Source organism: Zingiber officinale, chromosome 1B (assembly GCF_018446385.1).
Source record: "Zingiber officinale cultivar Zhangliang chromosome 1B, Zo_v1.1, whole genome shotgun sequence".
Taxonomy (NCBI): domain Eukaryota; kingdom Viridiplantae; phylum Streptophyta; class Magnoliopsida; order Zingiberales; family Zingiberaceae; genus Zingiber; species Zingiber officinale.
In genome coordinates, this window is record NC_055986.1 from 115,485,735 (window position 1) to 115,499,101 (window position 13,367).

The window sequence follows — 13,367 nt, forward strand, 5'->3', positions numbered from 1 at the left end:
AGACGTATCCCACGTGTCACATCAGCAACCTGTGCAGTATGATTGGGGGCCAACGTTCATTTCGACTGAAAATGTTGAATAATTCTTTTAAATTATCCACAATAGTTTTAAAATTATTAAAATATTTTTCAAATTTTTTAATCTTACCCTCTATTAAGTTTGGTATTTGGAAGTACGTCGGCAATTTAAATCCCCAAGGGCATTTTAAAGAATGTGTAATGTTTAGAAGGCAAGCTGAAAATTTTCCTCAATCATATACCGCTTTAATTGTTCGAGCAGCGGTGGTGGCCCAATTAATGTGTTTTTCGGCCCGACCATGAAATGGGCAATTTCCACGTGGATGGAGCAAATTAGGAATACGCTAAATTAGTCAATTTTGACTTATTCAGTCATGATAATTCGGATCAAATTAAAAATAAAATTAAAATTAAGGTCTAATTATTAAAAAAAAAAAGGAACAATGATCTTTGTGTTGGGCCTAAGTTTCAACCCAAGGCTTGTTGAGGCCATAAAAGCTGCATCGAATAGCAATTAACACACAAGATTAGTTAGCCAGCCTTGAGGTGAACAATCACCACTAAAGCTACTCTTCTTCAAAAATATACAGGACAATAATACACCTAAACCACCCTCATGATCTCTCCCAAGACAACATACTTAATTAGCTGCAAAGACTCACGAGGTTAACTAAATATAAGCTGAAGAGCCATTACTGCTTCTGTTGTTATTGTTACTGCAAGGCAAGCTTAATGGCTTCCACTCCTCGCTGTTAAACATTGGAGGCAAGGCGAAGCTGAGCCCGCTACTGGAAGCCTCCAATGGCTGCAGATGATACTGATCACTATTGTTGTTCTGCAGCCCAAAGTCTACGCTGTTGCCCAAGTCGAGCAGCATCGAGGTCACATCCATGGCCGTGCATTTAGCAGCAGCAGCAGCAGCAACCGGAGGCTGCACGTTGACCTGCATGTTGTCGATGAGCGGAGAGAAGAAGGAGAAGCTTGTACTGCTGGGGCATGGCTTGAAGCTGGGCGAGTTGTCTAACGGAGGGAGGTGATGAGGATTGATCATGGCATTGTGGACGTTGGTGCAACTGATCAAGTGTGAGGGTGTTGGAGGCTGGGTCATGATGTGGTCGGAGACGAAGGGGACGACAGCGTGGTGATGGCCGTGGGTGGAGTTTGGAAGGGGTAGGAGGCGGTGGAAGTCCGGCGGAGTCGTCGTCATTGTTTCAGAGGAGACCCAGTTGGAGTGGGAGACAGCTCTCTGCGCCACCGAGTTGGTCTTCTTGAAGATCCTACAGATGGCCCATGAATCCTGCAAATTTAAATTAAGCTTAATTAATTGTCATTTTCACCTACTCCTATTAATTAAAAACAATTAATTAATTAGTTATTAAATTAAATTGCTTACATTTGGGAGGATATGGTTCTTATGATCGAGAGAGGTACAAGAGACCTTGAAGAGGGAGGTGGCCGAGTGATGGTGATGAAGAGAGACTAGAGAGGAAGTAGCTGGGAGTCTGAACTCATGCATCATCCAGTCAGTCTTGACGCCTTTGGCGGCCCGACCTCTGTAGAAGACGAGGGACTTCTTGAGGCCGATGCACTTGTTTTGGTCAGAGGAGTAGATGGGTCTATCTGTGCCTGTGGCCTTCCAAAATCCAGCCCCGGTCACTCTGTTTGGCCTTGTGCTGTTCCTGTACTTTCTATCTCTCGGGCAGTAGAAGTACCATTCTTTCTCTCCGGTTGTTGCAAGCTCTGCAGGATTTAATTAATTAATTAAAGACAAAAATTAATTTGTTAACTTAATTCTTTTGAAAAAAAAAAAAAAAAAAGAGAAAAACTTCTTACTTGGAAGATCCCATGGATCATACTTGTAGATGTCGAGCTGCCTGATGAGCTCGATGGAGAGAGGCTTCTGCTGCACCTTCCTCTTCAAGTAGAAGCTCACGAGCTCCTCGTCGGTTGGGTGGAACCTAAACCCCGGCAGAATCACCTCGTCCGACGACGACCCCTTCGTCTCCACCTCATCCACAGCAGCACTACTTCTTCTCTCATCCATCGCCACCGTCATGCAATATGATCAACTGAACTATATCAAAACCCTAAACCTAGCTAGAGTGCTCTTCGCCTTATAACTTGCTTCTTCAGACACAGATTAACAAGTAATAGGGCGACCTACACGCGCTTCTTGGATTAGGGTTCCCTCTCAGGGCTTCAACACCCCTTCTTATAAACAAAATATATAACACTAGTGTCGAGGGGAGCTGCATGCCAGATTAGAACAGTCAAATTGTTTGATATATATAATCAAGTGGCATCTCCAAAAAGACTAGTAATTATAATTATTATATATGTGACTTAGGTCGTGCAGTTCATACTGCATCAGGGCATGAATTGTATATAAAAGTGAAGGTGAAGGTTGAAGAGAATGATGGGATCGAGGTGAGTCATTAAATATACTGCATGGTGCGAGAAGAGTTTGACACTTTATCCAATAGAATATAATAGAATAGAAGCTTCATATATTCTCATATTCAATCCCAAGAGTCTACAAATTCTTCTGATTTATACCCTTTTCTTCAGTGGTTTAAAATGATTAAATTATAACCTTTAGGGTTAGACAACTCCTAACTCTTATTTAGTTACTAATTAATTTTTTTGTTTTCATCTTAGGAAAATATGAAGTTTGAATAAAAAAGAGAAAAACTGAATATATATATTATGCATACCATGGACTGTGATATATTATTAATTCTTTACTTGTTTATGGTTTTTTTTTTTTTAAATAATGGTAGATGTCTTCAAGACAAAGATATAAAGTGAAAGGTTAAAACAAGTGCTTCGTAAAGGTGTCTTTAAGCATATGTTTTGATATCTATAATGGATTCTTCCAAAAGCAAGGTCCCATTAAATAAAACAATTGAGTTTAATTAAAGGTTTTCCATTTGCAATGATACTAACCATGATTGGAATTTTTTTCTCTCTATTTCTTCCTCATTATATTTCAACACGGGGCAAAATTTGAGACAAAGCCACATTGGTAGGAGTGAATATATGTTACTTGAGAAACAATTGAAGTAAGGTAATTTTGTAAAAAAAATAAAATAAAGTTTAAATTAATGATAAAAATTTCCCCCTCATTAATTAAGCACTTCCTTATATATAGTAGTACTTCATTATTTATTTATTTTAAAAAATGAGATGCTTGACCAATTCCCATGACCAAGATTTGCTAACCATGTTCCCTCAAAACCCAACCAATTGAGAACCATGAACTTAATTGATGGGAGGAGAGTTTAAGTCAACAATTCATCTCCTATATTCTTTGAACCCTAATTTGACATTTCCCAACATGAGCCATCTCGGTTTGAACCCACTTTGTCTCTTCTTCCCTGACCTTGGGTCGCACCCCCCCAAATCAACCCGGCCCAACCGTGCGGTTCAAGTTAAAAATTGGGTCAAACCCTTAGACCTTAAGCTTCTTCTCGTTTCTCGCAAACTATGATTCCAATGCAATTTGGTTAATGAGGCAGTGCTCACTACTGTTAATTATATATATTTGGCCAGTTAATTCCACTAGTATGCTTAATATAATTAATTAAAAATAGTACTTGCTCCACTAGTGGAATATCAATTGTTAATGCAAATCTAGCTAGATGCGAAGGTCAGTCACACAATGATAATTTTATTTAATTATCAAATTTTAAAAATGAAATTAGAACTCATGCTATGCATTTAATCCATTAAATTCACAGTGTGCACTGCCTCCCAACAGCGTACTTACTTCACTACGTTTTCAATGGAAGCCAAAGTCCGAGGCAAACAAGAACACTTCCAATCTACTCAAACACTAAAATATTAAGGTTGTTTATAAATAGAGGGAAAAATATTTATTTTTCCATCGGAAAATAATAAGATGAGGTTACATTGCTGCGTGGCTTACAACGTTGGGGAAGTACAAAATATATTTAGTTGTAGTAAAAATCTTCCTCCCTTCCTTCAAAATGATTAAATATTATCGCAGTAATTATTGTTGGCCATTTCCTGGCTCTGCAGCCTGCGAAGCTTCAAGGAGGGCAGTCTGTGTTTGTGCGAGCTGCTGCCGTCGATTTGGGCCGAGCTGGGCTTCTCATTCAGCCTTATGAAGTTATAGGTCATAGAGCCCATTAAGGTACCCAAGACCGGTCCAATTATGTAAACCCAAATCGAGTCGTACTTCCTGCTCGCCACTGCTGGTCCGAGCGTCCGTGCTGGGTTCATCGAACCGCCTGAGACCGGCCTGCACAACTCGACTCCACCTTAAGAACCCTCGTGGCCTCTAATCAACCTTGGTTAGTTAATTAATAACTAATCTCTCTCTTTTTTGTTGTGTTTGGAAAAAATTAAATTTATAAAATGTTGCTAACCAAATAAATCAGAAGCCTACAATTAAATTAAATTGAATTAATTAATTAATATGTTGATTTTAATTACCCAGCTAAAATGGATGTTATGCACACTGAAGAACCGACGGCTAAACCGGCCAACTCTCCAATCTGCAAATGGATGAATGCAAAACCATCGATTAGTGGGAAATTATCAAAAAAAATAGTAATTATAAATAAAGAAAATTATACGATAAGGGCTCACAGCTTTGGTATCGGTTGCTACCGCCGAAGTCACAAACATCATACAAAAGGTCACAACAATTTCCATAACCAAGGCCTTTGATGCCGTATCGCTTGGCGTTGTCGTCCCCAAATTCGTGATCGGGTGCAACAACTCTCGGAGGACGAAGGATGCAATCGTCGCACCGGAGATTTGAGCGACCATGTAGAAGGGAACCTACACAACGTAACGGGGAATTTAGATTAGTTTTGGCTTGGATCCAAATGTACTAGTTAAATGATCATGAAAGATTTATTAAAATTTCTATGTTTGGATAGCACAATTAGAAGTAGATATTATTGAATAAAAATTCTATTAATCGAACCATGAATTATTTACATATATATGGAACAATTAGCCTTCATTGAATTAAATGGCGGTTGGATATAGAATTTACTAATAATTCACTTTACTCCATGTGTTTTTTATTTAAATAATTATAGGAAAAAAAGTATAAATATATTAAGTGATGATGAGCATACTTGTATCCATGGGAAATGCCTGGAGACGGCGAAGGCCAAGGTGACGGCAGGGTTCATGTGAGCGCCGGAGATGTGTCCGACGGCGTAGATCATGACGGTTACGATTAGTCCGCCGGCGACCGAGGCCCCGAGCTGGGAGACCAAGCGTGGGTTGCTGCCGCTGAGGGCAGCAGCGCCACAGGTGACAAACACCAGTAAGAAAGTGGCAATCATCTCAGAAACCACCTGAAAACAATTGACCGACGTTGAGTTTACTTGATCCATGAACGAAAACAAATTAACAAAATGATGAACTATAATTAAGGCACCTTTCTTGCAAGGAAGGGAGGGAGAAGGTGTTTGTGGGGAGGAGTACTGATGGGGGTTTGAGAGGTGACCACAGAGATGTCATGGATCTCATTAGGGTTGTGGGAAGCCATGGCCACTTGCAGCTTTATTTCAAGCTCCTCAAGGCCCCTTGTTGGTGTGATCTTCCTCTCCCCTTCATGGCTGGTATTTATAGAATAACAAATAACAATGGACGAATATATCATTAATTAATAATATTTAAAAAAAAAAAAAACAGGAATTTTATAAATAAAATAAATTAAAATCATATATGTCACCTTTCTCTTGATCCGGGCACTTTGCCCTTTTGGCCTCCCACTTAATATATGCGTGCCCATATCTGAATGCCTTGCTTGCCGACCTCCCCACTCAATTAGTGATCAAATGTGATTAATTAGTAGTTAATTGTGATCAATGAATTAAAGTTTAGGTTTGGAATGGGCAGCCAAAGAAATATGGCCACCTTGTGTTACTTTTGTCACATGTATATATCTATTACTTTTTTTTTTGGGTCTTCCAAAGTTCTTTGAACTTGACTACCTTTTATATCCTATAATTGTAGGATCGGAGTAGCTTTGGCTAAAGTATCATCCACAAACTCTAATTATAATGATATGCGCATGCTTGTGGGATGGATAGAAAGTGTAGGTTTTTTTTTTTTAAGAATTAATTGTTTTGATGTAATATAAAATCTAGTAGATGTATCCTTCTTCATTCACTCGAGATCCTCCTTTCTTTCTTCCTCCGAAACTGCGGTGGTAGCGGTTCTTCGATAGGTCCGCTCTCGATGTCTTGCTAATCGCAGTTTGACGGTCAAGTCAGCGACCGACTAAGGTGAGAAGCTCTTGTACATCCGTGAGAAGCGAAAGGAAATAAGAAACAATGAAGATTTGTTTTTGCTAAGAAAAAAAATCATACCTTTGTGGAGCCCTATATAGTCGCGGAAGTGAAAAGTCCATATATACTGTCACGCTAACCCTAGGCGGGTAGCTACACTAACGGGACGTTGGACTAAGGATGACAATTGTTGGACTATATGATCCTGTCCGGAATTTGAGTCAGACGAAGGTCAGATGAGCTGTTATTAGTGTTGACGGAGCGGCGACTAGAACACCCTTATCGTACGTGCCCAAGAGAACGGACCCTCACGTGGCATTGACGGACGACGGTAACTGAGCTGGTGGTACTTAAGCTCTGCGCACACTCAGACAAGTACACGAAACGTTAGAGACCAGACACCAAGGAAAAAGCCCCCGGCGCAGGCCATTCGACGCTCAAGTCAGGTACTTTTCCCCCAGAAAAATAGTGTACGAAGGAAAAAAGAACTGTAGAAGATAAGTGTCAATGTGCGAGAGAGCGTCCTTGCTCAAGGGAGAGGACCTCTCTTTTTATATGACCGTGTGTACCTCTAGAGTCTGACTGATGTCAGAGAATGTCGAGTGTCAGAACCTGTCGGGTGATGGAGGGCGCGTGACACCCTCTCATGGACTGGAAGAAAGTTCCATTCGCAGATGACCGCAGATATTAGAATATGCCCTGACATACAGTAGTTATTCTCTGACAGACGGTTACAATTCTCTGACCTTGTTGTCGCCTAGTTCCTTCTGTCCCGCCCGAGTTTGACTAGGGCCAGCTCGGGATGATCGGTCAGGTATAACACTGGGCTCGAGTCCTGATGAGAAGGACGAGTTGTGGCGAGAGCCCCATCTTGCCGTTAGGATTGCTAAAGAGTCGACCAGGAGTTGGCTTACTGAGAGCACCAGGTCTAGACTGAGCTGAGAAAACTCGACCAGTCGGAGCAGGTACCTGGTTGCACATCATGTCTCAGATCTGGGATCCTGATGTGTAAGCACCCGACTAGGAATCATGCAGTTGATGAGGTCAAGCGGTCCCACTTCTTCTTTCCATAACTGCTGACTGCCAAGTCCTCCTGACTGTTGACTGTTATGTCCCTTTGACTTCTGACTGTCACGTCCCCTTGACTTCTGACTTTCTGGCCTTATCAGACCCTACTATTATGTACTGTATCACTATACTTCTAATGTTATCTAGTCGTTAGTCCGATATTGCTTTTTAGGTAGCCAACCTCATTAGGATCGATGTCAGAGGTTGAGGTTAAAGAGAACCTGTTCGACAAAGATTCTTAGTTGTCTATAGACCACTTTGAGTAGAAGAGGTCGAGGCTTGGCAGGGCCTTGCTGGGGTGGAGGGTGTTGGCCAATGTACAAGGTTAAGATAGGGTGACCATTGGGTCTACCTAGACTTGCATCACTAGTTAAAGAGAATTTTTTTGATATCTGATTTGAAGAATGTTATCATAGTAGTGATCTAATAATTATTTATGTATGATAGTGATAAAATTCCAACCCAACCTACTTAAATTGTTTGACGGGGCGAATCAACCCGATGGACCCAACCCAAATTGACGGCTCTACGTGGCAGCTATCTTCTACGAGGTGGAGCCCCTCCTCATCACCACATCACATATCTCTCCCTCAAGTCTAGTCAAAGGAGACTACAAGTCTGGTTAATTGGACAATTATCTGAGCAATTCTCCATCCGATCGGCCATCGACACTACTTGGTTTCTGATCGGGATGCGACCGCTCACTGCCAGTCAGCCTGTTGAAGCTTGTCGTTCGGCCATAGGTATGCTCCTTCAATTCAATCGACACAAGGAACATCTATACTTGTGAAATCTTCTCTTGGGTTGTCTCGGGCGAGCACGATCCTAGCTTACGTCACCCAGATTTTTGGAAAATCGTGCAAATCTCTTTGCATTAAGGCTAAGCGCGCCCCCATGCCATCATTAAATGTCACCCCCGTGGTAAGGCGCCACGTGTCATGCCTACTACCGCCGCACGCCTGATGTGACAAGCGGATATCCATTGGTGATGTGACGTTTGGCGGTTCAAATTCAACGGTCAGATCTCGGACTGAGTTTCTGCGACCTATATCGGACGGCTTCGGTCAGCCGACCCTAGAGTTTATAATCCCGTGCGCGTCGCCGCTTCTTCCTTTGCATCTTCATCTTCATGCTCTTCGGTGCTAACTCCTCCGTGCTCCGGCGACATTCCTCCCCTACTGCTCCTCCGGGGACCTCTTTCTAGTAAACTTCCTTCCCATCGCCCCTTGCTTTCTTGTCTTCCGGCCTCTGTATCTCCTCGTCTTCGAGTTTTTCGGCGTCTCTTAGTGTTCTGGCGACATTCCAGTAGCCTTCTTTCCCTTCTCATCCCTTATTTTTACGATGACGAGTTCCTTACAGCCTCTCGTCGATATCCTTGGGCTCTGGTACACCTCTACCGAGTCCCGATTTGATGTCGGCGATGCTGAAAGTTTGAAAGCCACTTTTGAGCTTCCTCCCGAATACGAAGTTGTTCTTCCTTCTCCTTTCGATCGGCTAAATTCTCTGCCACCTAGCTGTATTTACTTCTTTAGGGACCATTTTAACGCCGATCTGCGGTTTTGTATCCACCCCTTTTTTCCACCGTGTGTAAATATTTCTAAGTCTCCCTTTATCAACTAGTGTCGAACTCCTTTCGGTCGTTGTGTGGGGTGGTGGTTCTTTTTCGCCTGCACGGCATTTCTCTTACTCCTTGGCTCTTTCATTACTTTTATTATTCCAAGTCGTCCGAGTCAGGGACTTTTCTTTTCCAAACCTGAGTGGCTTGATTTTTTTTGATAAAATGTCGACCTCCAACAAACACTGGAAGAAGTACTTCTTTTTTGTACGCTTTCACCTGCGGTCGGACTTCCCAACCTTCTAGCAGCTCGACGTGGCGACTCAGCCTCCATTAAAGAAGTACAAGAGCCGACCAGATTACCTCAGCGCAGCTTCGATGTTGGCCGGTCAAAAGTATGACATCCACAAGCTGCTGCTGGAGGGTGTCCTCTATATCTTCGGCTTCAATCCGATCCGCACCTGGCTTCCGTTCAGCCTAGGTATGCGACCTCTTTACTCCTTCCATTGATTCTAACTGATTTTTCTTCCTCTTTGCAGCTGAAGTCATGCTACGCACACATTTGGCCGGCAAGGCGAAGCTTGCAGATGTCGCGATCAATGTGGCTGCCGTGGAAGAATTGGAGAGATGAGGCCTGCAGCCGATCGGCTATCAAGAAGAGTCGCAAGACGAGAGCGAAGCGGCTCTCGTCTTGGCAAGTCGTGGAGCGATCGGTGGCTCGCAACCTCCTTCCGAACGGAATCCAGTCGTTCAAGTTGAGGGGGCTTCGAGTTCAACTTCCTCAGCCGAGCCACTGATCAGGGGCAAGAGGCGCCGAGCGGAGCCTTCATCTCGCTCCGCCACTTCGGTGGTGCAGTCTACTGAACGGGTCGAGACGTCGACCCCCGCTTCTGTCCAAGAGTCCGCCGCTCTTGAGTCTTCAGATTAGACTCCCTCCCCGTCTGGTTTGCCACAGGGAACAGTTTGTGCGTCGCCAGTGGCCTTCCTCCTGCCACCAAAATTGAATGCCAAGAAGTCGGGCATCCGTCCGGCGTCTTCGTCACGACCGTCCGAGCGAGCAACCTCTGCACAATTAGCCTCAAGCAGCCATCACCATATAACGGTGATGCTGCATTTGCCGACCGAGGAGTGACGCGAATCTAGTGCCGAGTCTCGAGCTCTCGAGCATCAAATCATCATCAAAGGGTCGCTCACCCAAATATGAACTGATGCCCGAGCCCGTGCAGCGATGATGCCTCCGAGGCACTCGCGGACAGCCACACCCAGATGTCTACTGGGGTAAGTTTTGCATTTTCATAGTTTATTTCCGATCAGTACTTATATTTGCTTTGTTGTTTGCAGTACTGGGTGGAGAGCCTGTTCATGTGCCAAAGGCTTGCGTTTTTGGAAGAGGAAGTGAAGAAGATAAAGGCGTCGAGCGGCCAATCCTCCGCCGCTCAAGAGTAGACGAATGCCGAGGTGGCGAAATTGTGGGCCGCTCTAGAGAAGAGCACCAAGCTGCTGAGGTCGAACAGGACAAGAGTTCAGGGCAGGCCACTCTAATGGCTCGACTCAATAAGCAGGTCGCCACCTACGACAATAAGATCGAGTTGGCCAATGCGATGAAGAATCAGGCCATCGAAGACCTCAAATTGAAGAATAAGGAGGCCTGGACTCCTGCCCAGAAACTCAAGGAAGCTAAGGACTTTCTGATCGTCGAGCGGAAGAGTCTATCGGCCGAAGAAGCTGCTCTTCGAGGCCAACTCGCGGCCAAAAACAATGAGCTAGCCGCCGCCAAGGATGAGCTAGAGGTCTCCCGAGCGGCCTTGACGACTTATCAGGATGCCGAGCCCAACCGCTTTGAGGCTATGAATTAAGAAGAATTACATCCGCTGGGATGCTTTCAACGAGAAGGTCATCGATCAGGCTTTACGCCTTTTTGATCTGGCCATTGACAGGACGATCGACCAGCTCAGATAGGGAGGTTACCTATCGGTAGCTCTGACCAGTAACATCATAAGTCAGGGCAAGCTTACCGCGTCCTTGCCTGATGACGTCCTGGATTACCTTGAGTGAGGTTGAGAGCTCTTGTAAATATTTTGAAGTTTTAATGAATGCTTGTCCGTTCGGACAAGCTTTATCTCCTTGTATGTTTTTTCAACTCATCTTTTGAGCATTGCAAGAACTCGTGGCCTCGTCACTCCGATCGTCCATGATTAGTCCGTCCAGCCGACCGATCCCTTTTGTATTCGAAGTTCCATTATAATTCTGCGAACTTCCTATCGACCCTAAGAGCATTTCGAATAATAGTGTCGAACGATCACTATACTTTGCAGATTTCAAGCTTTTGAATAGCCCGGGTTCACGGTCGGCTATTCATCGACGCTTGCCCTCTCACTGAGCCAAGGGTTTAAGGCCGCCACTCGATTGTTGAGGTGGTCCCGAGTTTAAGGTTGCCACTTCGACTGTTGACGGAGACTAGGGTTTAAGGTCATCGCTCGACCGTTGATGATGACTCGAGTTTAAGGTCGCTGCTCGACCGTCGATGGAGACAATAGTTTAAGGTTGCCACTCGACTGTTGATGGAGACAAGAGTTTAAGGTCGTCGCTCGACTGAAGTTAAACTCTGCCAATGCTAGCCCTGCTGCCTCGTCGAGCGAGGAAGCTTCTCGGTTCGGCTTCTACACATCGTCTCTATTGAGCGTCGGTCGTTTGACTCCTCCCTCGTGTTGAACGTGGGATCGGGGCCTTCTCCCTCGGTCAGGGCATGCTTCGCCCGATCGGCCGAGGACAGTTGACCGTCTTGACTTTGACCTCCACTGTGACAACTATCTTCTGTGGGGTGGGGACCCTCCTCATCACTGCATCATTAACAATAAGACCGAATATTTCTTCCAAATATTTGTAGTCTTCATATCTACATTATTAATTAAATATTTCACTCCTTAAATATATCAAATCTCATAATCAAATATACCACAACAAATCAAATATTTATAGATATCACCTATTAAATATCTTACTCTCAAACATCTCAAATTTTATAATTAAATAAAAAAACAAAAGAGAGAGAAATCATAATATCCTCATCCAATAGGGGATAAATTTGAGATTGAGATTATTTCGAAAAATATCCTTTCTAAATGTCCTAGGGAGAAATGTAGATGGTCTGATGTATTACACAAACCCTAGACCTTCGGAGCAAAGTTAAATAGACCTTGTAACGTTCATGGTTGTCCCCTTGAGTCTTCGACGAAATCATTCGAAAATTTGAATTTCTCAGATCTTGTATCAGGAGTCAACTAATTGGTCATCTCAACGAAGAAGAAGAAGACCTTTGCACAGTTCATAGCAATAACTAATAAACTAATTAATTACACAAAGATTTTAGACAAATATTCCCCGGTCCTTTTCAATTCAATCATTTCAATGAATTCTTTGGCTAAGAATAGTGTTACGACTTTTAACGATATTACAATCACGCTCTTCATTTCTTCAATTAGATGACTCATTGCTTGATCGTCATGTACTCGATCAATCGATCTCGCTTTAATTTCATTAGTTATAATTTCATGATCATGGTGAAAAAGAAAATGAATAACAAGGGAGTTAAACCCTAAACAAGGGACAATGCATGTTACTTTGGATCTGCCATTTTTCTTTTTAAAAGCTACATTATTGGAGCATCTTTCCCTTGCGCCAACACTGTTTTTTTGTGTGCCTTCTCCCACCTTAACAAATACTTATACCACCACTAGGAGATATTATTGATAGGTACCTCTTCTTTGTGTGTGTGTGTATTTTCTTTTAAAGAAATCAAAAAAAAAAATTAATAAAAAGAAGAAGAATTATTCATTCATAGCAAAAGACTATTGCTAGAGGAATATATATATCTCATATAGCACATCGAAGGAGTCCGATCCTCTCAATGGCATTTTAACGGGTGCCTAGCTATATATCAAAGGTAATACAAATTAATAAATCCTTTTTTTTAGTCCAAGAGAAAATCTTTATTTGGAGAAAAAAATTCTTATTACATATCTCTTAATTTGTGTCCATTGAGTAAGTCAAAAAGAGGATGATTTTCGATGGATGAGGAAACGAGACAGGTTCCATCTTAGCATATGTTCAGAGACAGCGAGTCTTTCTTTCTTTCTTCCTCTCTCTCTCTCTTCCTCATTGAATGGAGGGAGTGCAAATGGATGGAGAAGTGCAATCGTGGAGTATCAAATCATTAATATTCCCCTTTGTGCATGGTGGGGAAGGATAGTTGGGAGTAGTGGTGGTGCTATACATATGCCTCTCATGTTACATGCATATATAATATATATGGTCCTACACTACAAGAAGAGCTCCACGAGTATCTACTATGGTGTGCCTATAGGGCCGGAGGGGACCTTCGCGCTATCGTTAGTCTTGAGATTCTCCGTGTCGTACTCAACATCATCGTTATCGATCGATGATTGAGTT

The 13,367-nt window shown here is 43.0% G+C and overlaps 2 protein-coding genes across 2 annotated transcripts; both read right to left on the reverse strand.

The window, feature by feature from the left end:
* Positions 1-687: 687 nt before the first annotated feature.
* LOC122041131 (putative NAC domain-containing protein 94) lies at positions 688-2,389 on the reverse strand. Its single transcript, XM_042600732.1, has 3 exons — positions 1,851-2,389; positions 1,482-1,757; positions 688-1,343 (listed from the first exon to the last, which is right to left on the reverse strand). The coding sequence occupies exons 1-3, from the start codon at positions 2,071-2,073 to the stop codon at positions 688-690; spliced, it is 1,155 nt and encodes a 384-aa protein (XP_042456666.1). The 5' UTR covers positions 2,074-2,389.
* A 1,459-nt stretch (positions 2,390-3,848) lies between these two features.
* On the reverse strand, positions 3,849-5,600 carry LOC121988943 (aquaporin NIP2-1-like). Its single transcript, XM_042542718.1, has 5 exons — positions 5,440-5,600; positions 5,132-5,356; positions 4,632-4,826; positions 4,476-4,537; positions 3,849-4,281 (listed from the first exon to the last, which is right to left on the reverse strand). Exons 1-5 carry the CDS (start codon positions 5,548-5,550, stop codon positions 4,011-4,013), a joined length of 864 nt encoding a protein of 287 aa, XP_042398652.1. The 5' UTR covers positions 5,551-5,600; the 3' UTR covers positions 3,849-4,010.
* Between the last annotated feature and the right edge of the window lie 7,767 nt (positions 5,601-13,367).